At 43.8% G+C, this 24,104-nt stretch overlaps 2 protein-coding genes and 1 long non-coding RNA gene across 5 annotated transcripts in view; 1 reads left to right on the top strand and 2 right to left on the bottom strand.

The window, feature by feature from the left end:
- LOC128352877 (large proline-rich protein BAG6-like) overlaps window positions 1–24,104 on the bottom strand; it is a 51,119-nt gene that overhangs the window by 21,460 nt on the left and 5,555 nt on the right. The window lies entirely within an intron of this gene.
- LOC128352879 (transmembrane protein 14C-like) lies at window positions 8,217–20,151 on the top strand. 3 transcript variants are annotated; one of them, XM_053313423.1, is made up of 6 exons: window positions 8,221–8,349; window positions 9,292–9,516; window positions 10,867–10,943; window positions 16,229–16,330; window positions 18,091–18,178; window positions 19,135–20,151. In XM_053313423.1, the coding sequence occupies exons 3-6, from the start codon at window positions 10,868–10,870 to the stop codon at window positions 19,190–19,192; spliced, it is 324 nt and encodes a 107-aa protein (XP_053169398.1). In that variant the 5' UTR covers window positions 8,221–8,349; window positions 9,292–9,516; window position 10,867; the 3' UTR covers window positions 19,193–20,151. The 3 variants fall into 3 exon arrangements, with proteins under 3 accessions (XP_053169400.1, XP_053169398.1, XP_053169397.1); XM_053313425.1 differs by lacking the exon at window positions 9,292–9,516 and having other exon boundaries at window positions 8,217–8,349; XM_053313422.1 differs by lacking the exon at window positions 8,221–8,349 and having other exon boundaries at window positions 8,385–9,516.
- Window positions 11,519–22,274, bottom strand: LOC128352883 (uncharacterized). Its single transcript, XR_008320676.1, has 2 exons — window positions 21,802–22,274; window positions 11,519–11,807 (listed from the first exon to the last, which is right to left on the bottom strand). It is a non-coding gene; the product is annotated as an uncharacterized LOC128352883 (long non-coding RNA).

The raw sequence follows: 24,104 nt of genomic DNA on the forward strand, positions 1-24,104 counted from the left end.
ATGACTAGCCCAGATCTAATCTTGGATTAAATATCCTGGTTAACACTGCAGAATTTAGCCAGGATTCCCGCCAAGCATGAGTTTTCATTATCACATGGATGTAACCCCATTTAACCAAGATTAACACAGTCATGAGAATGTGGCATTTCTTTCTTGGGCAGTTGGCAAATCTAATTGCAGATGGGGGTAGAGGGAACAGTGACTCACCTAGTGAAAATAAGATGAAATTGAATCAGGGACCTTCTAGTTCACACTCTATATGAGCTGTTTCTCATTATTAAATTTTGTATCCTTCCTCCAAGGATATCAGGGCAGCATGCATGAGCCCCTCAATTTTATCCTCACAATGACTCTGTGAGGTAGGTAAGGCTGAGTGACTGGCCTAAGGTTACCCAGTGAGTTTCATGGATAAGTGGGGAATTTTAACCTAGGTCTCTGTGGTTTAAATCTCATTCTAGAGTAAACAGTTCTCGCAACCCTGAGAATGGAATTCTTATATGTTTCCAAATATAGCCCCCTGCCAGGTACTACTACAGTTATTTTTGGCTCTGTTTTGTTCAGATATGTTTTATGCATTTTCTCCCCACTGTTGTTTATGCTGCTCTTGGTGTGGTGCTGAATGCTAATAAAAAAGAATTTGGAAAGAACCCCTGAGGATGTCATGTTTACAGGAGGAAGGGACTAATACATCTGGCAGGCCCAGCAGCCCTGTTAAAAGATAACATTGATTCTAACCCTTTTGTACAGCAAACCTGTTAAACAACCTCTCTGTGCTTCTGAAGGAATATTACTATCTCTTTTCCTGGGCCATACATCAAAGGCACAATATGACTCAGTTGCTTATATTAACTAATTTATTATTATTATTTGTTTTGTTTTGTTTTGTTTCTATACTGCCCTTCCAAAAATGGCTCAGGGCGGTTTACACAGAGAAATAATAAATAAATAAATAAGATGGATCCTTGACCCCAAAGGGCTCACAATCTATTTACACAATTTAAAGAACAATACCCAGGGTTTTCATTAAAACCCCTTCCTTATGGGTACACTGTGCATTTGGATTCTCTGCCCTCTTCTGATGCAGGCCATGAAATCAATCTGATAGTTGTTTGTATATCAATATGTTCCTTATGTAAATCTTTGGTCAAGATCTGTGGGGAGGGGAATGTTCTAGACAAAAGGGGGGGGAAGAAAAAAGGTCAAACCTGCTTTTGCGGGAGAATATTTCAGGTTTCTGAAGCACTCCCCATGCCTGGGCATTTCTCAGCTACTCTTCCAGAGTATTAATGCATGCAAGTCTCAATACCACTACCTCGTGCTGAGGATAAAGCTCAACATCAGGCCTGTGGTTGGCCAGAACACTGGGTTTACTCATTCCCATAGCAGTGTAGTGGCTAGAGTGTTGGACTAGGACTGGGGAGATCTGAGTTCAAATCCACATTCAGCCATGAAACTCACTGGGTGACTTTGGGCCAGTCACTTAACTCTCGGCCTAACCTACTTCACAGGGTTGTTGTGAGGATAAAAATAATAATGTAAACTGCTTGGAGAAAGAGTGGGATATAAATGAAATAAATAAATAAATAAATAAATAAATAGACAGACTCCTTTAACTTTCTGAGTGGGGAGAGATGGCTCAGAGAGGGGTATAGAGCATGCAAACAGAGAACATTCAAGAATCCCCTGAATCACAGAAGAACCTGGGATATACACTCACCAAGGCCAGCCTTAGAGAGCTCTGGCAGGGTGTGGGTCCCCTTGCAGCTAATTTTAATGTCAGCAAGAAGTGCACAGAGCCCCTCCAAAGAGCGAGGTCTTGGGTGGCCACACAAGGACAGCACTGACACTCACTGAGCGTGGGGTCCACCAAGCCAGAGACATGGGTTGCTTCCAGCCTGTGAATCTCCTGTCAAATGAGTGGGAAGGATTGTTAAGGGAGTGCTGAACTCCCCTAAGCCATTTCATCAGTCTTATCAAAACTCTCTGGGCCTCCATCAAAAACTCAACCATTTTGCCTGAGGAGGAGCCCCACAACTTACTTGGAATTTATCATGATATTGGTGGCAACTTTAATCAAGATGAAAGCACTGGCTGCTGGGCAGTGGGTCAAAACCCCACCAACTGCTTGACCCCACTGACTTCTGACAGCAGCCATGCTTCTCTTGCCAACTCCTGCAAATAAATATAGGCTTCTGGTTGCTGCTTGTCAGCAACAGCACAGTAGGTGGGAAGATTAGAAGTACAATGGCATCTAGGTCGGTGTTTCCCAACCCTTTTCATCTGAAGGCACAGGGTTTTTTTAATGAAGCCCACCCAACACAGGTGTGTGTGTGTGTGTAAAAAATGTGGCAGCAAAGCCACTGCATATTTATTTATTTGGAGCTGACTTGCCCCATAATGCACTAGGAAGGATGCATTCCTCCTGGTGCATAAGGGAGCCGCTTATTCCCCATTTTTGGAGCGGACTGAGAGTGAGTCAGCTGGGCACACCAGCCAGTGTCCTGTGGCAAACTAGTGTGCTGCAGCACACTGGCTGAGAAACACTAGCCTAGATGGTGCCAAATACAACACATAATTGCTTGTTTTTAAGCCAACGTATTTTTGTTTATTGACACAGATCTAGCTCACAGTGGCCCACATGATGGGCAGTGTTATGAAGCCGTAATGCCAGGCCCCAGGGCTGCTGTAGACCCTTAAGGCAGCCCCAGCCCTGGTAAGAGCAGGGAATAAGAACACTTCCACAGTCTTCTCCATTCGTAACGGGGGGGGGGGGGGACTGTGGAAGCACAGCTTGTTCAACTGCCTATTCTTACCAGTGTTGGGGCTGCCTAAGGAGTCCACAGCAGCAACAGGCACAGCATTACAGCTCCATAATGCTGTGTATCATGTTAGCAAATCCACATAATTGCAACTAATCCAATCCCCAACTGTTTACTTCAACTGATATCTTCCTTTTTTTAATCAATCACCAGACTATTCCCTTCTAACCACCACAGTAGGGCTGACAGTGGTGAAGGAGAATGGGGTTCCGCAATCCTAAGCACCTAAGGGGCTTCTTTGTTTTGATGATGATGATGATGATGATGATGATTTCTTGTTTACACAGTCAGACAGGTGTTATTGAATGGTTTGTTTTATCCAGACATCGAGTCCTTCCCAAGGACCTGGGATGGCTGAATTTTATTGTCAATTGTTATAGATATTGTCGCAGAATATAGGCTGTTCCCAGTAAAGCTGCTTTTTGTAATTGGCTGATGGTGATTTCTGTGGCCCCTATGGTGTTGAGGTGCTCTTCAAGGTCTTTTGGAACTGCACCCAGGGCGCCAATGACCACTGGGATTGTTTGGGTCTTTTTCTGACACAGCCTTTCAATTTCAATTTGTAGATCTTTGTATTTGGTGATTTTTTCTATTTCTCTGTCTTCTATTCTGCTATCCCCTGGTATTGCTATGTTGATTATTTTGACTTGTTTTTCTTTCTTCTCGACTACAGTGATATCTGGTGTATTGTGTGGCAGATGTTTGTCTGTTTGTAGTCGGAAGTCCCATAATATTTTTACATCTTCATTTTCTACCACTTTTTCAATTTGATGGTCCCACCAATGTTTGGCTACAGGTAGCTTGTATTTTTTGCAGATGTTCCAGTGTATCATCCCTGCTACCTTGTCATGCCTTTGTTTGTAGTCAGTCTGTGCGATCTTTTTACAACAGCTGATTAGGTGGTCCACGGTTTCATCTGCTTCTTTACAAAGGTGGCACTTGCTGTTTGTTGTGGACTTTTCGACTTTTGCTCTTATTGCATTTGTTCTTAGTGCCTGTTCTTGAGCAGCCAGTATTAAACCCTCTGTTTCTTTCTTCAAGTTGCCATTCTTAAGCCATTGCCAGGTCTTGGTGATGTCTGATTTTCCAGTTATATTGTGCAAATATTGACCATGCAGGGGCTTATTTTTCCATTTTCTGCTCGGTTCTTGACTTGTTCTTTCTTGTAGGCCTGCTTTGTTTCATTGGTGTTGAATAGTTTCTCATTCTTGACCATTTTAAGTGCATCTTCTTCACTGTCCTTGATATATTCTTCAAGGCCTCTTTTCTCCTCCTCTACTGTTTGATGGACTTGCAGCATTCCTCTTCCACCTGAGCTGCGAGGGAGGTATAGCCTATCGACATCACTGCGGGGGTGCAAAGCATGATTGATGGTCATTATTTTCCTGGTCTTACGATCCAGCGTCTCTAGCTCTGCCTGGGTCCAGTCTATTATTCCTGCAGTGTATCTGATAACAGGTATAGCCCAGGTGTTTATGGCTTGTATGGTGTTCCCGCCATTGAACATTATTATTATTAATGAACAATTATTATTATTATTATTATTATTATTATTATTATTATTATTACATTTTATATCCCGCTCTTCCTCCAAGGAGCCCAGAGCAGTGTACTACATACTTAAGTTTCTCCTCACAGCAACCCTGTGAAGTAGGTTTTAATACCATTCTACAAAATCTACCTCTACCCAAACTCTGCAAGGAGTCCCCTCTAAACTTCCATTTTATCAATGCCTAAAGGTGTCAGCAACCAGGTCTTATTCAGTGGCATAGAAGGCACCAAGGAACAGCAAACCTTCTAAAATGAAAGATTGCAAGATCTGTGTTCAGGAATTTGAAGATTACACTTGTGACATTTACTTTTCACCTATTGTCTGGTTGTTAAAGAATCCATATTACCAAGAGTGAGCATTTATGTTGGAGGCAACACGGCTTTCTAGCACCCTCTGTTGTCTCAATCTGCAAATACGACAGAGGACAGGATCCACATGAAAACTGAACTGTTTTTGTAGCCTAAACCAGGACTTGGGACTTTGGAAAGTGCTGGTTGGAGCTCCAGTCCTGGCCCCACTCCTCCAGACTTTGTTCCCTGTCACTTGACCTTTCCACACCTTTCCCAGTTTACTGCTTTGGCTACAGTTGTGCATGCAGTATTCCCAACAGAAAGCTGCCTATGAAAGCTGAACCCTTGAAATTGCCTGCCCACTTTGCTGTAGTTCTGAGGATATGATATTTACAGCCAGGGTTGCCAGTCTCCAGGGTTGGGCTGGTCTTTCTAGGAATCAGTATCATTCTTCAGGTTACTATTGAACACAATTCTGGAGATTATAATGGCTCAATATTATCAAACATACAGGAAGAAAATATTGGAAAACATCTCGAGGAAGAGCTTCAGTCAGTGTCAGCAACTCTACTTATAGCATGCTCTGGCAAAAGATTCCAAAACTGCAAAAATGCTTGGCATGGAACAGAATTAAAGTCTCTCACTAACCTTTGCACAAATTTATTTAATCTATTCAATCACATTGTCTAAAATGCCACAGTAGTGGGTTTATTTTACCATTAACTATAACCTCCAGATGATACGCTACATAGCCCTATTCGGACACAGAGGTAGTTCATACAACTGGGTGGGCGAGGGGGAAGGCTGGTTAAGCTTACCTTCGCTCCAGACGACTGCTCCAATGTTACTGGGAGTGACAACCACGCTCCCAGATGATCTGTGCTGTGTGCCTGTAGTGGAGCTCTGGAGATCCCACAATGCGACACACATGATGCACTGCAGGATCCACCCAGGAGACAGATGTGTCCGGTGGGGGATAAACATAGCCCCAGAGAACACATGATTGCAGAGCTTAAGTTAAGGGCTTGCTTGAGCCCTTAACCCTGGCTAAGAGCTGGGTTTGAAAGCGGGGCTAAGTGGTGCTGCCCTGCCAGGATTGGGCCTGATCTCAAGAGTTTCTCACGCATAGCCTAACCCACACTGGGCTTCCCTAGCCTGAGTTTAGCTGTGTGTGAGAACAGCCTCATTATGTTCTACCTGCATTCAGATGGCTGTACGCTTGTGTGTTTTCATGTGAACGAATGTACCTGCACACATTTTAAAAATGAACCGAGTTCAGTAACCCTCAAATGCATGGTACAGACAGGAAGTATACTGCTGTACCTGCATTCAGCATAACATGTGAACCGTTATTTGTTCACAACTGTACCTGTGTTTAGATCTGTACCCTCTGTAAACAGCTTGTACAACTGTGAGATCCAGAGCAGGCCTGCCAAATGTGTGGTCGCCAGACTGTACATAGTACACCAGCCATATATTGCGACTTGTAAGGATCATGATAGAACTCATAGTTTTGGAAACCATGTAAAGGGGGAAAAACAAGAGATTTCAGTGTCTTTTGGGATATGGCTGACATATAGCCTCGGCATTATGATTCAAACAGGCCTGTCAAAGGGGCTAAAATGAATCTTATGTAGGCAGAAATAATCTCCTCCACCTATTCCCACCAACAGTGTTGCTACTTTTTTCCCCTGGCAGATCTCCTATGATGCGAAGAGCTCTGTAAAGAGCTCTGCCTGTCATGCACCACAGATGCTCACAGAGGCATTCAGGTGAGTTTTGGCCAGGGCTCTACTTTGTAAGAAGGTGCAGCAAAATGGCTAATTCTGTCAAATGAATGGAAAAGGTTTTCCTTTTCTTCCAGATAAAGACAAATCCCAACTAAAACAGATTCCTTCTGCCCAATTGTCCTAACCTTTCTGAAGTTGAAATGTTCAGCCAAGAAACAGGAATGAAAAAGTGTCCACAAGCAGCACCGAACAATCATTACTTAATGCGGTGAAGCAAAACTGCCACAGCAGGCCTTGGCACTCCTCTGAAGGCAACAAGGTACTATCAGCTCCCAACACACTGACTGACACAATAACTACTAATGACAGCTTGCAAAGGTCTTTACATGAGAAACAAGATAGTGCTGCTGTTTTTTTGCTCCTGAGCGGAGTTGGTTTTTTTAATTTTATTTTGTACTTTTCTGCAAAAATTAAACACATAAAGTATTTAAAAAGCAAAACAAGGAACCTCATCCTCTATATTCACCACAGGGGCAGCAATAACTTTTCAAAGTTTCTCACTTGGCCAGGTGTTTAAATGTTCCTACTTAGAATCCTCCCAAAATGTCCTTTCATAGACCAAGCCTCTACACATGTTAACTATGTGAAGTAGTGCTGATATTTCCCCTCTCTCAGCATCAGTATGCACTGGTATTATAGAGTTTATGTTGCAACCCCCCCACCCCCAAGATCATCCTATAATATCAATTGCACCTTACAGTTAGAAGAAGACTACACTTTTTGTTCCTGTGGTGGTATGCTTGAATGACAATGCTTCAGTATGAAAGACAATGTGCAGTCAAATCCTTCAGTGCAATACAATCTGCAATTCCTGCCTGCTATTGTGAAATGACTGCTGAGAAGAGGAAAAAGGCAACTGAGAAAGCCCTGGTTTGCATGTGTTGGTGCAGCTATTGCTCAAGCACAGAGACTTATAACCCAACACCAGAGACAGATTAAGGTTAATGCCTATTCTGGCTGCTGCAGGCTCTGAACAGTCACAGCAGCTGAGCTGTGGTGTGCACCTACAAAAAGCCTTCTCCTTCCTTGCTTTCGTTTTCTGGAAGGTACTGTAGATAGGAAGAACCAAATGACCCCCTATAAAGGCTGGCATTAAAATATAAGACACAGTTAGCCCCAAAAGAAATTTGTAGGGGTGTGTCCGAACCGGTCTGGAAGCCATTGTAAAGGCCTCCGGACTTTCCAGACCGGTTCGGATCTGGCTGGTCCGGGTCCGGGTGGGGGGGGTTCCTTTAAGGGCGGGGAGGGTTTACTTACCCCCCCCCGCCACTTGCCCCCGTCCAGCGCGCGTATTTAATGTAATAATTGGGGCAGCAGGATACTTCCCTGCTGCCCCTTGTCCCTCTGCAATGCCGCCAGCTTTGACTCACAGTTTTGAAAATAAATTACTGCTGCCCAGTGCCAATAATGAAGTTGAAGAAGAAGCCGGCCTCCACTTCGGCGCCTCTCCGCCCGGCGGCTCCCCGAGGAGCCGCCACTGCCTCCCAGCAGCCACTGAGAGCGGCTCTGCCATGGAGGACGCGCCGTGGCAACCCTCACTTCCGGCTACCATGCGACTTTCCCCCACATACAGAGTGGCAGAATGCAGCCACTCTGTATGCGGGGGAAGTCGCATGGAAGCTGGAAGTGAGGGTTGCATCACTTCCGGCTTCCATGCGACTTCCCCCACATACAGAGTGGCAGAATGCAGCCACTCTGTATGTGGGGGAAAGTCGCATGGTAGCCGGAAGTGAGGGTTGCCGCGGCGCGTCCTCCATGGCAGAGCCGCTCTCAGTGGCTGCTGGGAGGCAGCGGCGGCTCCTCGGGGAGCCGCCGGGCGGAGAGGCGCCGAAGTGGAGGCCGGCTTCTTCTTCAACTTCATTATTGGCACTGGGCAGCAGTAATTTATTTTCAAAACTGTGAGTCAAAGCTGGCGGCATTGCAGAGGGACAAGGGGCAGCAGGGAAGTATCCTGCTGCCCCAATTATTACATTAAATACGCGCGCTGGACGGGGGCAAGTGGCGGGGGGGTAAGTAAACCCTCCCCGCCCTTAAAGGAACCCACCCCACAGTGCCGGACCGCAGCTCTGCGGTTCCGTGCACACCCCTAGAAATTTGCCATTCCACCACGCGCAAAAGGCTTTTGACACTTTTGACACTTGGAAGTGCCTTTTGACACTTGGAATCCTCACATAACTCCTGACTGTTGTTCTAAGTCTTTTACAGAGATGGCTCATGTTTTCAGGTTTTGATCAACAACCATGTCTAGATGGTACAGTGTTCCTTTTAACAGGGATTTCCAGATATTGTTGACTACAAGTCCCATCATTCCTGTTTGGACAGGGGCGCAATTTCACTGCTTGCCCTAGGCACTATTTTCCCTAGATACGCCTCTGTATATGGGTTCAGTTTTATTTACCCCTGTGCAGGCCTGGGAGCATTTATTATGGGGTATTACCCCGTAGTAAATGTGCTCAGGCCTGCAGCCAGACCTGTGTCATTTTTTAAAAACCATACTGAATCTATAGAGAAAACTGACGTTTTTTACTTTTGTTTTAGGAAAGAGTATTGTAACAACGGGGTTGCGGATAGATTTTAGGCATGGTAAAAAAATTTTTTTAAAAAACCCCCAAGCCATGAGAAATGCCTCGATAATTGTAGAAAACAAAAGAGAAGATGATTTTGTAAGGCAATGGGTGCATAGCCTTGTCCATCTAGTTGTCAGACACTACTTTAGGATGTAGGGAAAACACTGAGAGTCTCGTGAAAACATCTTGGGAACCTTTTGTGACGTTTGGTGGAAAATCTCTCCACGTAAAAACTACTTTGCATTTGACGCTGACGTCGTTGCTTTCTGTCAGAAGCAAAGCTAGCCAAAGGCCAGAGAACGCCGGGCAATATGTTGTTTGGCCGCAGCTTTGCAACATGCAACCCAGGGAGTTGCTCTCATTGTCCCGTGTCACGTGCATGATTCCTCCTCTATCGTCATTCCATTCCCGGGAGGGTTCGATTTTGGAAGGTTGAGCTAGGCGGCGTTCCTCTTCTTGCGCTGCGTTGCGAACGTTCTACTGCGGCTAAACAGCAGAGTAAGTAACTTTATAATGAACATTCCTGCCCGTGTTCTTGAGAAAGCAGCTCATGGTTTGCTTTTAGTTCTGGCTGTAGGTTGTTGTTATTAGGAGAGTGACTGGGCTTTTTATTGGATCTTACAAAACGATAGTTGCACAGAACACAAAACTCTTTTCTCAGACTGAATATTAAGATTTTAGATATACTCTCAAAAATTCGAATTCGAATTCTAGAGCTGAGGGAAGATGTTCCTGCAAGAGTTACTTTCTAAATTAAATGTTTTTAACAAATGAATATTTGCGTTTAGTTTGCAAGTGATTGCGTTTTAGTGGTGCTGAACTGCATGAAATTAGCGGGTGCACTTTTATATACTGATCTTGTTGGAGTTACTCCACTTTGTAAAAATGGCAATAACTTCGTGTAGCTCCTTGCAAGAGCTCAAAATCGTGTGTTAGCTCACATAATAATCCTGTTGTTAGACTTGTTTGGGGACAGTTTTGGGAAAAGAAAACTAAACTTTGGGATGCAGTGTCCCCCTCCCACCACACCTCTCAAATGCAGATTCAGCACTTGTTTAGGAAACGTAAATGTGGATGCATATGACTCCAACCCGTAGATGTTTAGTACGACATTTTATTAGCCTAAAATTACTCAGAAGTAAGCCCTTTCCTAGTAAGTGTGCTTGCAATTGCAGCCTGTATTTATTTTTATTAGAAACACTGTCAAAATAAATTGAAAGAGCACTGTCAGCTAACAGGAATATGTAGGCTTGAGAACAGTCGTTCACATTGTCACTTGTGGCAAGTAAAAATTGCCTCCTGGCAGAGAAGGATTTGTAACTGGGAATAGCATTAGTTGGTTGGTTTTTCTTGTAGATTTTCCATGTGGCACTAGTGATTAAAACATATCCGGGCAGCAGGCTAGCAAATGTTCTGATCTTATTTACAAAGTGATTAATGTGCATTCTCAAATTATGTGTCATAGGAACCAAGCAGATGCTCAGCAGTTAAGACAACTTAGTACTGTACAACAAACAGCCCTCTTCAGCCATTCTAAAAGTGGACATAGGGGACCAGGAGCATGTCGGCTAGCCATGCCCCCTGACAACAAGGTGCTGGCATCACCCCCTGCTCTCTCCACCACTTATCTGCTGGGGTGAGAAGGGCATGTGGCCACAGAGTGCATCGGAACACGTGGGAGCATGTCTGGCTGGCACACTTCTACCTGGGTACATAGTACCCTCTTTTGGGATGTCTGAAGAGGGCAAAGTCAGCATTGCAACTGTGATTTCCACATATTGAAAAGTAATGATGATCAATCTCCAAATTAACACATTAAGTCAACTTTGTATTTTGTTTATGTTCTAGAATGGGATTAGACTGGATTGGCTATGGCTATGCAATTTTAGTGGCTTCTGGTGGGATAATGGGCTATGCCAAAGCAGGTATAGTATTATATCCTTATACTCTCTATTTTCTGTAACTAACTGATTCTCTGAAATGGAAGCCCCTCTTATGAAAAAGAAATATGTGACTTTTGACGGGAGGCAGGGTTAGGCAGATGCAACTGCTGTTGTTTGTTCTTGCTGCAGGAGACTGATGGTATGCTGCAGATAATGGATACTCTCGTATTTGATGAACTGCTTTGGCATGATAAGCTCACAAAAGGCTATCTGTTCCTGCATACCAATACCCTACTGCAACACCCTAATTTTGAGCAGTGTAAGCAACACTGCTATTCCTGGACCTGCAAACAGTGCTTGTTGGTTCCAGGTCACACATTACATTCTTCATGCAAATGTGCACTGGAGAAAAGCACAAAATATCGTGCAGTGAACCCCTCTGTAGATGCAGCCATAGTTTCCTAGGAACTACGGTATTTTTATGTGTAGTTGCATGGCATGCTTTTCAGCTATTAGCACCAAGATTTTTAAAGCTAACATATAAAAATTCCTATAACATAATTAAGGAATGCCAGTACATCTATGTCTTAGTATATCATAATATTACACAGGAAGGCTGCAGTTCTGTGCACATTTATTTGGGAATGAGCTCCATCGATCTTGGTGGGACTTGTTTATAAGTAATCCTGCACAGGAGCTGACTCGCAAGTGTCATGGGCCTCTGTTCTCAGGTGGCGGGAACTGTCCTATGCAGGAACAGGAGCAGTAGCTGGTTGTCCTACAGGGTTAGTAGACTTGATTCTGTGTCTCCTTGTTTCCATAATGAAGTTTGCTGTGTCCTGCAAGCAGTTATTCCCCACTCTGACACCATGTGGAGATAGCAAAGAGCCTGGACGCCATGTTGAGCTGAAACAGAAACTAACTTTTAATTTCTCTTTCCAAACCTTTCCCTTCTCCCCACACAGTGCCACATCATAGCCCTGAACGATATACAACTATTACCACAGTAGCTAGAGAAAAATTGGTCAATTTTTATTTTATATCCCACCCATACGTGAAAATGCTAGCAGAATTTAAATAAAAACCCTTATTCAAACAACTGGGGTAAAAATCCTACTTGGGGCACACTGGTTTTGTTGGTGGTAGTTTTTTGTAGAATTCACAAAAGTGGCTCTTCATCTTAAGGCAGCTTCAGATGTTATTAAAATGCCCTGCTGTAGCTGTGTGCTGCAGGGCGAAGGGAGAGGATGTCCCATCCCTGCCGTACTACTCACCCGCGCACCCCGCTACTCATGCTTACAGTGGGGCTTGTCTAAAGAGGGCAGAACCCTATCTGTGATGGCAGGCACTCTCGTGATTGCAAGACTGGATTGATCCACCCTCGCAATCAAGGGAGTGCCCCATGACGGGTAAGGCTCTGCCCTTTTCAGACATGCTGTGAGCATGAGCCACAGGGTGCGTAGGTATGTTACTCGGCAGGGATGGAACTTCCTCTCCCTTCTCCCTAAAGTACAGAGCATTTTTTAAATGTCTGAAGCTGCCCTTAGTCCTTTTGGGATATTGTATGCAGGTGACAGTGGCTGACTTTGCGGCGCTCTTATGCAAGAATGCACTTGCTAAAATACTTAAACTGGTGTGATTGCACTTCCATGACACTGCTTACATTATTTCCAATGCAAGTCATGTCGTGGAAGTGCAATTACATCAGTTCAAGTATTTGTGCAAGAATGTTCTTGCACGACGAGAGTGTCTGCATTGGGGTATGAGGGTGCCTGCAGCAGTGTGGGAGGTTCAGAACTGCCTGCATTTCACTGCACAACATGTTGGCCAATGTCCACAAAGTAAAGCTACTACCATTTACTGTCTTCATTTGGTAAACAAAAAATAGCACAAAACTACCCCCCAATAATCTATTGATTGTGGCACTGGGGTGCTTTATTTTTGTTCTAGCCAAGTGTCCACTCGAAACATACAATCCATGTCCATATGAAAGTGTGTTTTCAGACTCTGAGTGGCTTTTTTTTAGTAGTATGAAGCACACGTTCTCCTACCACCACACACATGAATTTGTTTTTCTGCCGCAAACTGCAGAATCTGGCTTGTCATAGAAATATACACAACCATACTATTTGTGTAAGGTAGAGGGGAGTTTTGGGGCTTGTCCACTTAAGGTTGATTGATTGATTGATTGATTAAGTGCCATCAAGTTGGTGTTGACTCTTAGCGACCACATAGATAGATTCTCTCCAGGATGATCTGCCTTCAACTTGGCCTTTAAGGTCTCTCAGTGGTACATTCACCTTGCTGCTAGTTGTCCTCTTCTTCTCTTTCCTTCAACTTTTCCCAGAATTATGGACTTCTCAAGGGAGTTGGATCTTCGCATAATGTGTCCGAAGTATAATAGTTTGAGTCTGATCATTTGTGCCTCAAGTGAAAATTCTGGATTGATTTGTTCCATGATCCATTTGTTCGTTTTCCTGGCTGTCCATGGTATCCTCAAAAACTTTCTCCAGCACAAAAGTTCAAAAGCGACAATACTTTTTCTAACTTGCTTCTTCAAACTCCACCTTTCGCATCCATAGAGTGTCACGGGGAAAACGATTGTCTAAACGATTCTAATCTTTCTAAGTATAGACACGTCACAGCATCTATACATTCATGGCATTTAAACATCCTTTCCAAGGCCTTCATTGCCACTCTACCAAGTGCTAGTCTGTGACATATTTCTTGACTGCTGAATCCTTTACAGTTGATGGTCGATCCTAAAATGCAGAAGCTATCCATCACTAGGGATGTGCACGGACTGTGGAGGTGCAGTCCAACGCTGGGGTGTGTGTGTTGCTTTAAGGGCAGGGGGGTTGTACTTACCCTTCCCGCTGCTTTCCCCCCTCCGGCTCTCCATTTTCAAGTAAAATCTTCGGGGTGGCAGCGGTCCTCCCTGCCGCCCCTGCCCACTTGTTGCCTGCCAAACGTGGAAGTAACATCTGTGCATGCACCCTCTGCCACTGTGCCCGCTGTCAACGTGTGCGCGCCGCACATGTCACAGTGACGTGCGTGATGCGCACAGCAGCGACCACATGCGCAGAAGTTACTTCCGCTTTTTAGCAGGGGTGGCAGGGAGGACTGCTGTCGCCCCAAAGATTTTACTTGAAAATGGAGTGCCGGAAGGGGAAAAGCGGCGGGAGGGGTAAGTACAACACACACACCCGCCCTTAAAGCAACACACACACCCCGGCAATGGTCTGCCGGACCAGTGAACTGGTTCGCAGGCCTCTAACATGGCCTGCGAACTGGTTCGTGCACATCCCTGTCCACCACTTCATTGTCAGTTCTGGGGCTGGTTGCTGTACCCATTGTCATTAGTTTAGTCTTCTTTACATTTAGTTGTAGTCCCATTGTTTTCACTTTAAGGAAGTTTATTTGTCTGATCAGTGAATTCTCACTTTGAGTTGTGTGGGTTTCAGGAAATGGATGGTTTGCATGCATTAAGCAGCTTCCTGCTTTCACATTTCGTTTATTCCTTTATTGTGTGTGTATTCAGATAGACTTGATACAGAAGATGGAAGTACCTGAGGCAACTGAGGAATTGGAGGCTATGATATACAAAGGCATTGCCACAGTGCCGCAGGAGCTGCTTAGCAGACTCCTAGTTTCACCCTAAGATCAATTTACAGTTTAAAAATTATTTGTAAGAAAAGCATGTACAAAATGTGTCCTTTCTAGTTTATTGGGTTCCCCCCTCCCCGAACCTTCACATTTCTAACCCTGTCAAATATTAAATAATCTTATAAACATTCTGTATACAAATTAAACACACAACTAATAGTAGCTTTTGTGCTGATGACGTAAAATAATTGTTTTCCCCTCCCACCAATGGCTTTTCCTACATATTAATAATTTAGCAAGGAAGGTCACTAAAGAACTAGCGTTAGCCATACTGGAGATCAGAGTACTTAAAACAACAACAACAACAACAACAAAAACCCTCAAGGACATGTCCTCTTCGAGCTACATCTGTAGCTCCCATTAACCTCAATGGAAAATCTTTGTATTGATTTGTGACCAACAGTCTTCATGTCGTAGGGACTTTCATCTCAGTTTTGTGCAACAGTTGGAGAGGTAGGAATGATATTTAGACATATGGCCCTTTGGAAACGGGAATAGAGGATAATCTGGGTGTGGGTTGTTTGGGCGGGGCCAGATAAGTGTTGGTGTTGTCCTTCATCTGAACTCCTCCATAGTTAAAGTGCAAGCAAAATACAGGAAAAGGAAGGAAGCAGGGCCTTACCAGGCAATTATGTTTGTTAAGGTACCTGGGAAAGGAACTCTAGAAAAGCTTTTGAATCCCAGCACTGGCATTTTACTCACAAGGGCAGTACTTGTGTAGTGCACTTATGAAAATGACCAGTCATTTCACATTATTACAGCGGTATTCCAGGGGTGGAGGCCAAATGACTAGAGAGAAAATATTTGACCTTTTTAAAATAGTGCCCTTGATGCTTCAAGTCCTATTTAGGTTTGACCCACAAATGGAACAGGCGGCATCAGCAATAGGCATTGGTGTGCTCCCTTAAAGGTAAAGTGTGCCGTCAAATTGATTTCGACTCTTGGCACCCACAGAGCCCTGTGGTTGTCTTTGGTAGAATACAGGAGGGGTTTACCATTGCCTCCTCCCACGCAGTAAGAGATGATACCTTTCAGCATCTTCCTATATCGCTGCTGCCCGATATAGGAGCAGCGGGGGTTCAAATCGGCAACCTTCTACTTGTTAGTCAAGCATTTCCCTGCTGCGCCTCTTAAGGTAGCCCTTAAGCCTATTTTAATGGGACCATTCAGCAGTAACCAAATGTGGTGACACTTCATTGATTCCATTTCACCAATCTATATATACACTGATGACAAGAGTAGGAGCAGTCTCCTGAGGCCACCTTCCTAGAATAGTGCAGGATTATCCTCGCAAGAATAATGTTCTAAGTGCTTGTTTTAAAGGACACCAAAGTGAATGTTAAATTCTGTCATGAGGACAAGGATGACTGAGAGAATAGGGATACAAACCAGATATAATATCAAACTATGGTTTGATCAAACAAGGAAGAAAGGAAATTGGAGCATTAACGGGAGGATTGGACATGCAGACTTGGCGCTTGAGTATAAATGGCCAAATCCTAGCCTGCAGTTATATGTGAGCCAAATTATGTGTGAGCCAAGATCAACAGTCCTAATAGTCTTTCCCTTATGTCAAATAGTCAAAATAAGCTTAAGTTATTGATTCAGTCTGTGTATCTAATATATGCCTACTGAAATGCAGTTTGTTTCATTTATTCAAGGTAGCACCCCATCTTTGGCTGCTGGTCTTCTTTTTGGGGGGTTAGCTGGATTGGGAGCTTACCAACTGTCTCAAGACTCAAAGAACATTTGGCTTTCCCTCAGTAAGTATGTTAAAAACTTGCATATGCAGAATAGATTAAAAATAACTCTTATAGTACTTCTGAATGCATCTGTATGCTATATCACTTGTTCACTAGGACTGATTTTGTTGACACTGGAAAAAATCCATTGTAGTGAACAAGTGATATAAGATATAGATGCATGAAACTACAAAGCTAAATATTGGCTTTTATTAGGTAACAGTTTGGTATAAGTTTGGGGCCATTTCATGCATTATGTTTTGTACTAGGAAATCCGTTCTGGTGTACACACATTTGTTCACCCAGGCTTTTAAGAAGATAGCAATAGCAATAGCACTTACATTTATATACTGCTTTATAGCTGGAGCTCTCTAAGCGGTTTACAATGATTTAGCATATTGCCCCCAACATTCTGGGTACTGTTTTAATTGTTTGGTTTTTAATAGTTTTGACCTTTTAAATTGTTGTAATGTGATAACCTTTTTGTTTTGTTTTGTTTTGTTGTAAACTGCCCAGAGACTTGCATTTTGGGCAGTATACAAATATGTCAAATAAATATGCATAGCATCATTTAAGAATGGAATCATGTGTAAACTGTAAATTAAAATGTTGAAAAATGGCACTGGTATGAAGGGAAGCCACACTGCTGCTTGCAGCGTCACAGGCACTATTCAGTAAGTTCCCACGACACTCACACAAACATTCTGCACAGCACATGCAGTAGCATTGGATGCTGTCAGGCCAGAATTGGTTGCCAGCTGCAAGGTATGACAGGTGAAATGCCATGTCCTCACAAATGAAGTGAATTCTTGAAGGAAGGCCTCTGGGTCCCATGTAATAAACGAGTAAAAATTGTACTTTTATTGTGCAATAAACTGTCTGTCTGGAAAAGTCCTTGTGTGTTCATCCAGTCTGACCTGGGGGTAAATAGCCTCCTTCATCCACATAGACAGGGCCTTGAGCAAGAAAGCAAGGCTGGTGTTACAAGATCCACCAATGGCACTTTGAGAAGGCTCTGGTTTTCCACTAGTCTAAATTACTCATGAGTAATCCCATTAAAATAATGGGATTTTAATTGTTACCATTTCATTGGGACTACTAATAAATAATTTAGTCTGGATGTCAGGCTCTGAGAACTGGAAACCTCCCCCCCCCAAATTCTGGTGATTCCCCCCTAAAATCCAGACCTACCAATGCTAGTGACTGGTACACAGCCGTGTTTGCTAAGGAACTAAAAGAGATAGTGACGGCTACACATTTTTACTTTCCATAGTGATTGACAGGTTGTTTGGGGGAAGTCGTGGAGAAGAAATCTGTCTTTCTCTAAGACACTTCCCATGTTCTCAGTTGTGAACCTTGGGAAGGCACCATTTGGATATGTCCAAGAGTAAATGCTCTCTGCTCTTCAAGCAGTTCTGCTCAAGTCTGTGATGCTGTTCAGCATCTGTCTCACTTTCTCAGAAGTTAGATGAGACATAGGATTTAATTTATATCAACTCTATAATTAGGATGGTATTTCTGAGAATTGTGCTATGCTAAAGGAACTTTTTATAGTTTGTCATTAATATATATTGTGTTTTTAAAAGGAGATGGAAGGAATTAAAAGCACTTTAAAAACTAAAAAGTTCAGTTGAAAAGGTTTTAACAGTGGTGTATGTTTCTAACCGGAGAGTTTTTCTTACTTGATACTGTGGTTTTCTTTATGACTCTCTGCCAAATTGGCCATCCTTCAAATTACTGCCCATGAGATAATGCTGCTTTGGCTTTTACCTTTCAATTAGTTGCTTCTGGAACCTTGGCTGGCCTTATGGGGATCCGATTCTACAACTCGGGGAAATTCATGCCTGCAGGATTGATTGCTGGGGCAAGGTATTATGCTGCACACTTTTGCTTTTCTTGTTTTCAGTGCTAAGAATACAGTCCTGTCCTCTGCACACTTGCCTGAGAGTCAGTCCTATTGAAATCAATGGGGCTTGCTCTAAGTAAGCATGGATAGAACTGGGCTGTCATTTTGGTTTTTAAAAATGCCCACCAAAATGTATAGCACTTCTGTTGTAAACTTAATAGCATTTATTAAATAAGATGAAGAACTGATGAGCAGAACATCTTTGGAGGTGGCCCTCACACCCACAGTGTTCAAAGGCTGCTCAACATGTACCTAATTTTAATTGAAATTAAATTGAAAATAAATTGAAATCAAGTACAATAAATTAGGTTCATGTTGAGCAGGCTCTGAAGGGAGTGGGTGCAAGGGTCACCTCCCAAAATATTATCTTCTTCTCTAACCCGTCCCCATGTCTGTGCCCATCAACTAGATTCTGCTCATCAGCTAGATTCTGCTCAACGAAAAACTACTTCTTACTCCCCACCCTAATAGCAGCATCAGGAAAAAAAATATTTGCAGGCTGTAGAAGGGACACAATGCATTTCAGGAGGGTAAATTTTGCTCCACATGTTAGATTTCTGAAAGAGAAATAAGAGCATATATCCTGGTGTAGATGGACCTTTGAACTGATACAGCAAGGCTCTTATGATTTTGTGAGCATTTCAGTGCTGTGAAAGAATAAGAGCATTAGCTCTAGTGCAATTCTCCAACTTGTTCATAAGGATTTTTTAGTGCCTGCTTGACAAGACTGAGAAGGGGGATTATCACCACGATGGACAACTATTAGGCAATATATTTGCTTTGCCCCATCCAGCAGCGTCCAAAAGTTTTGGGTGGACTGGAGGGAGGCTATGGATACAAAGCAAAAAAGAACAAGAAAGATAACTTCGAACTTTTCTGTTATGTCCATGAACTGATAACATGTTTTTTCCTTTTGAAGTTTGCTGATGGTTGCGAGACTTGGATTGAAGATGTATGAAAAACCACATGAGGGATAACTAGACATCCCATGAGGTCTGAGATTCTCAGTAAGAAGACTGAATACACCTTGCTGAATGCACCATGCTAGAAACAGAGAGGGAGAAAGAGAGAGTGCACAGTTGGTCATACTTAATGACCTTTTTAAAAGCAGATCATTGTCAACTATCTCCATCTCATCTTCTAAACAAAAGTATTTCTTTGAACATTTCCAGAACCAACTACGATGACAATGTTAAATCTAGAATGGTCGCTTTGTTATGGTACTCTTCCCCATCCCCTGCTGTGTAATTGGAATATGAGTACTGTAATTGGCGGAGGGGAGAGACAAACAGCAGCTGAACTGAGAAAGGGATTATACATTATAAGCCAGCAAGGAAGCTCTGACTGAATGCAACACAGAGAATTTTTATCTGCTGTGTTGTGTGGAGGCAGATGCTCCACAGGTTTCCATCCATCCATCGCCCCAATGCCTTACTCTAAGTTTGCTGGCTGGTGCAAAATTACTGTGGCAAATTAATGTAACAAAGCCAATAAGAAGAGGTTTATAAAGGCAAATGAGATGGAGCTGCAGAGCTCTGCCCTGCTTGCCTCATATAGAATGTTATTGCAGGACAAGTCTTTGCAGATGCCACCATAATTACAACAGAGGAGAGGATCAAGTTTTAATTTGACTTTCAAGTATGAGCTCATTTCTACAGCAATGCGAGACAGTTTTTCTACTCTGTCACTAAAAATATTTTTTTTAATATAGCAGATACAATTGTAGTCAAAACCATTCTTCATTGGGTTGGTGTACTCTTGTGCGCTTCTTTCGCAATCTACATTTTAAATTATTATTATTATTAATAACATAAGGTGTCACAGTGCAGTCTTTAATCATGTATCCATGCTTTTTAAAAACAGATTGGGAAAATACTGATTGATACATACTTTTTATTTTCTACTGTATTAAAGGCTAACCACCAGACTACACAAAGCTTTTGTTGTGATTTCTTTAAAGGTTGTCTTGAGCAGATCTAGGAACCTCTGGAGCATCCTTTCATAAAATAATCAACTAACAATCAGAGGCGTATCTAGGGAAAATAGCGCCTAGGACGAGCACTGAAATTGCGCCCCTGTCCAAACAGGAATGATGGGACTTGTAGTCAACAATATCTGGAAATCCCTGTTAAAAGGAACACTGTACCATCTAGACATGGTTGTTGATCAAAACCTGAAAACATGAGCCATCTCTGCAAAAGACTTAGAACAACAGTCAGGAGTTATGCGAGGATTCCAAGTGTCATTTTCCCTGTCTCATCTCATGCTTTTTAAAAAACATGACTTTGTCCTAGAGGATCACCTGCCCAAATAGCCACTAGCAAAATAGGGGAAGAAGAAGGTGGCGGGGGAAGTCTATAAACCAGTGAATGATTCCTGCCAGCCTTTGTCTTGTGATGATTGTTGGCTCATGATGGGGTATATGTGCATTCACCACACTAGTGCTTACTTTGACACCAAGAGGGAGGAGGATACATTAGTTTGCCACACTAGCCAGAGGCATTTGCAACAGGAGCAGACAGCCAAGTTCTGCCAGGGCCAAAACCAGCCCCCGCCAGACTAAGAAATCATTGTAATTTGCCCCTTCCTGTCACAAGCAGTGTGCTGTTCTTTTATTATTGACTCTAACTCTCAGTTATCCCAGTCATGGATGTAAAATTCAGGGTCAATTTACAAGAGACACATTTTCTACATGGGAGTTTCTTCTGTGCAGGTGTTGTGCAGAAACCCATGTGTAGTGGCATAGGGGGGCATAGCAAGGTTGGAATGGGCCCAGAGATGAGATTTTAAAATGGGCCCCCAGCCCCTCAAAGTCCAGGGCGTCCACACACCCCAGGCCCCCAAGGATTTAAGGCTGATATTTCAAAATAAGTATGCTGCCTGGAAATACATTTCACTGAATACACACATGCACACTTCACAATATATAGTGATATACATTGAGTACTATATGTTTGTGCTACTTTTAATGCCTAGAACACACTAGAAAGATGAATGATTAAAATGGCCCCCTCGCTGCAGATTAGCAAAGGAGACTTTCAAGCATGCAGGGTGAGCCTATATTTGTTTTCTCAGAATTCTGAACAAATTCAGTAAAGTTTGATTCCAGGAGGTTTTTCACAGGAGGCTTTTAAAGCCCTTTAACACACATCTCCTCTGGAATGGAGGTGCTGCATTCACATGTTGGCCAGATTTACCCTGAAGTCCCTGCAAGTTAGTGGGGAGCAGTTCACACACAAGAAAAATAAAATAAAACAAAAGCACACACATGCTTCACAGTTCTCACTCAGACCTTCTGGGTTGCAAAACAACTTGAACATAAGTGCATTTATGAGTGAGTGAATGAATGAATGAATGAATATAATATTGTTCCAGAAGATTTTGTAATTTTCTTCCATGAAACAAGCCACTTATAGGGCTTTTTAGATAGTTTTTGTTTTTAAAGCCAGCAAAGTTTCCACTCTGTTTTAAATTAAATATTCAGACTTCTCAGTCTCCCCCCACCACCACCCATATCAAAGCCCTATGGCAAGCAGATCCCTATATATGGGGCGGGGAGTAAACCACAAAAAGGAATTCACAGTACCTGGCAAAAGCTGTGCTGGATGTTCTGGGCAGAGGGTCTGCTGCTGCAGGGAGCTCTGCCTGCCTTCTTCTTCCTGGCTTCCTTGGGGCCTGCCAAGTTCAGGCTTCAGGGAGGCCTACACAGAGGCCTCTCTGGAAGCCCCGCCCACCCGCAGATCAACTGAGAGGCGGGGAGAGAAGAGCTGCTCTGCAGTTTGCAGGATGCTCTGATCCTAGGCCTTGTTGCCGATCCTAGGCCGGAGCGGGAGGCAAGTGGCTGAGGGGCCCTGGGGCTGGGCAGGTGGGCAATGGGGTGGGGGTGGCAGGAACTGGCATGGCACCCTCCCCTCAGTGGCACCTAGGGCACCTGCCCTGGCTACCCCACCCGCGTTCCGCCCACGATTACTGCATTCATGGACACAGCACTCTTATGCTCACGTGTTTTTCTAGGTACTAAGCCCAATGTATCCCATTCACAAGGCACCTTCTGCTCATTCTAATGACTCTTCCCAGTGCATGCACGATGAGCGTCAAGAGCAAAGATGTCTTTGTCCTTGAGCATCTTTAAGGGCTCTTAGAGATGGTCAAGGACAGGCATTTGGTCACTGAGCTGTGTAGCTAAGATAGGCTCAAATGCAGCGTTTCCTGCATTGCTGTCCTATTTCATAGTCATATCAAATCTAGCATCTGCAGTGACAAGTGTTCCAATTCAGGCTTTCCTTCTCTCTCCTCTTGCAGAAAAATGGCCTGGAGGCTAAAAATATATTCTCATTGCTGATCCTGCATTTGGGAGGGGGCCTGCTACATAGGGTGCCTCGTCATTGTCTTTCCCTGGAGTATCAGCAGGGATGGATTGCCCTGGGTGGAGGTCTGGTGCAGAGCTTCCATGATATAGAGGTCCTCTCCTGTCTCTTTGAGTTCTTTCCCCCAAGTGTGGATTGCCCATACTTGGGAGATTGCTCATAGCAGGGATGGGATGTCCTGGATGGGGACCCGATGCAGAGTTTGCCTCTTTAGGTCCTTTTCTCTGAGTCTCAGCAGAGATAGAAGGCCCTGGGAGAGGGCCTAATACAGGGGTTGCTTCTTTTGGGTTCTTTCCTTGGAAGATCAGCAGGGATGGAACATCCTCGAAGGGGATCTGATATGGAGGTTGCTTCTTTTGGTTCTTTCCTTGGAAGATCAGCAGGGCCGGAAGGCCCTGGGAGGAGGCCGATATGGAGGTTGCCTTTTTTGTTTTCTCCTGGGAGTGTCATGCTCTACAGAGAGCCACCCCCATGGCTTTTCTTCCTGCAAAGGAAATGGGGGGGGCACCTCCTAGCTGCTCCCCCAGGGCCAAATCAGTCACTCAGCTTGACTCTTTGCCTGGATCCAAGCCTCTAGGTGCTGCTTTGGCTCTTGGTGGAAAATATGGGGGCTGGAGAATAATGTTTGGCCTCCTTCCCATTTGGAACACTTGGCCTCGTTTCCATTATTCTTGTCACCCAGCAGCCCTGAGTGGTTCACCTAACCCAGGGCTGCACCACTTGGGCCTTCCAGCTGTTGTTGGGTTACAGCTCCCATAGTCCCCAGCCGCACTAGCCAGTAGTCAGGGTTGATGGGAACTGTAGTCAAACAGCAGCTGGAGGGCTGGTGTTGTGCAGCCCTGCCCTAAATCAAACTTCCCCTTCTGCATCATCACTCCATCCTCTTCCACAAGAGGCAGATCCCTCTTCAGGGCCAAAATCAGGCCTCCTAGCCATACATATTGGGGCAGACAAGCTCTGTATAAGCCTCCTGACAAGGAGCAGTCTATCTTGAGCTACCTCTTGAACTTCTCAGAACATCTCTTGGCCCCAAGTGGACTGGCCATAGAGCCTTTTCTGTGGCTGGGTTTGACCCAAAGACATTTTTACCCAACTCTGCCCAAAGAATATTCAAAGTAAGACAACTTTATTTTCTTTAAAATCAACATTTTAATTTTTAAGCAGTAAATATGCATGTTCTATTGCTGTTTTATCTCCACATCGCATCCAATTAAAACAAAAGTTTAATATTTTTAAAATAAATATGCAGCATTTTATTGCTGGTTTTTGTCTTCCTCTTTTTCCTCCTCAACATCCAGCTCCCTTGGAGGAACTAGGATCCCCATGGTGGCTTCCACCCTTGCCAGTCTGCTCCGCAGTCTCCTGAGCTGTCCCCTCAGTGCCTTGATGTTTTGCACACATTCCTGGCAGCTGCGGAGGTCTCTTTGGCCTTGGAGGAAAGAAAACAAACAGGGTCAAGGGGCCAGTCCTCCACAATACCAGTCCCTGCACTGACTTCTAGTCCCTTTCCATGCCCAGCACA

Source organism: Hemicordylus capensis, chromosome 4 (genome assembly GCF_027244095.1).
Source record: "Hemicordylus capensis ecotype Gifberg chromosome 4, rHemCap1.1.pri, whole genome shotgun sequence".
Classification (NCBI taxonomy): Eukaryota; Metazoa; Chordata; class Lepidosauria; order Squamata; family Cordylidae; genus Hemicordylus; species Hemicordylus capensis.

What these genes read in the sequence shown, in the direction of transcription:
- LOC128352879 (XM_053313425.1), top strand. Translation starts at nt 10,868, where the DNA reads ATGGGATTAGACTGGATTGGCTATGGCTATGCAATTTTAGTGGCTTCT. An exon ending in GAACATTTGGCTTTCCCTCA is followed by an intron (nt 16,331 to 18,090) that starts GTAAGTATGTTA and finishes CCTTTCAATTAG; the next exon opens with TTGCTTCTGGAACCTTGGCT. An exon ending in GGATTGATTGCTGGGGCAAG is followed by an intron (nt 18,179 to 19,134) that starts GTATTATGCTGC and finishes TTCCTTTTGAAG; the next exon opens with TTTGCTGATGGTTGCGAGAC.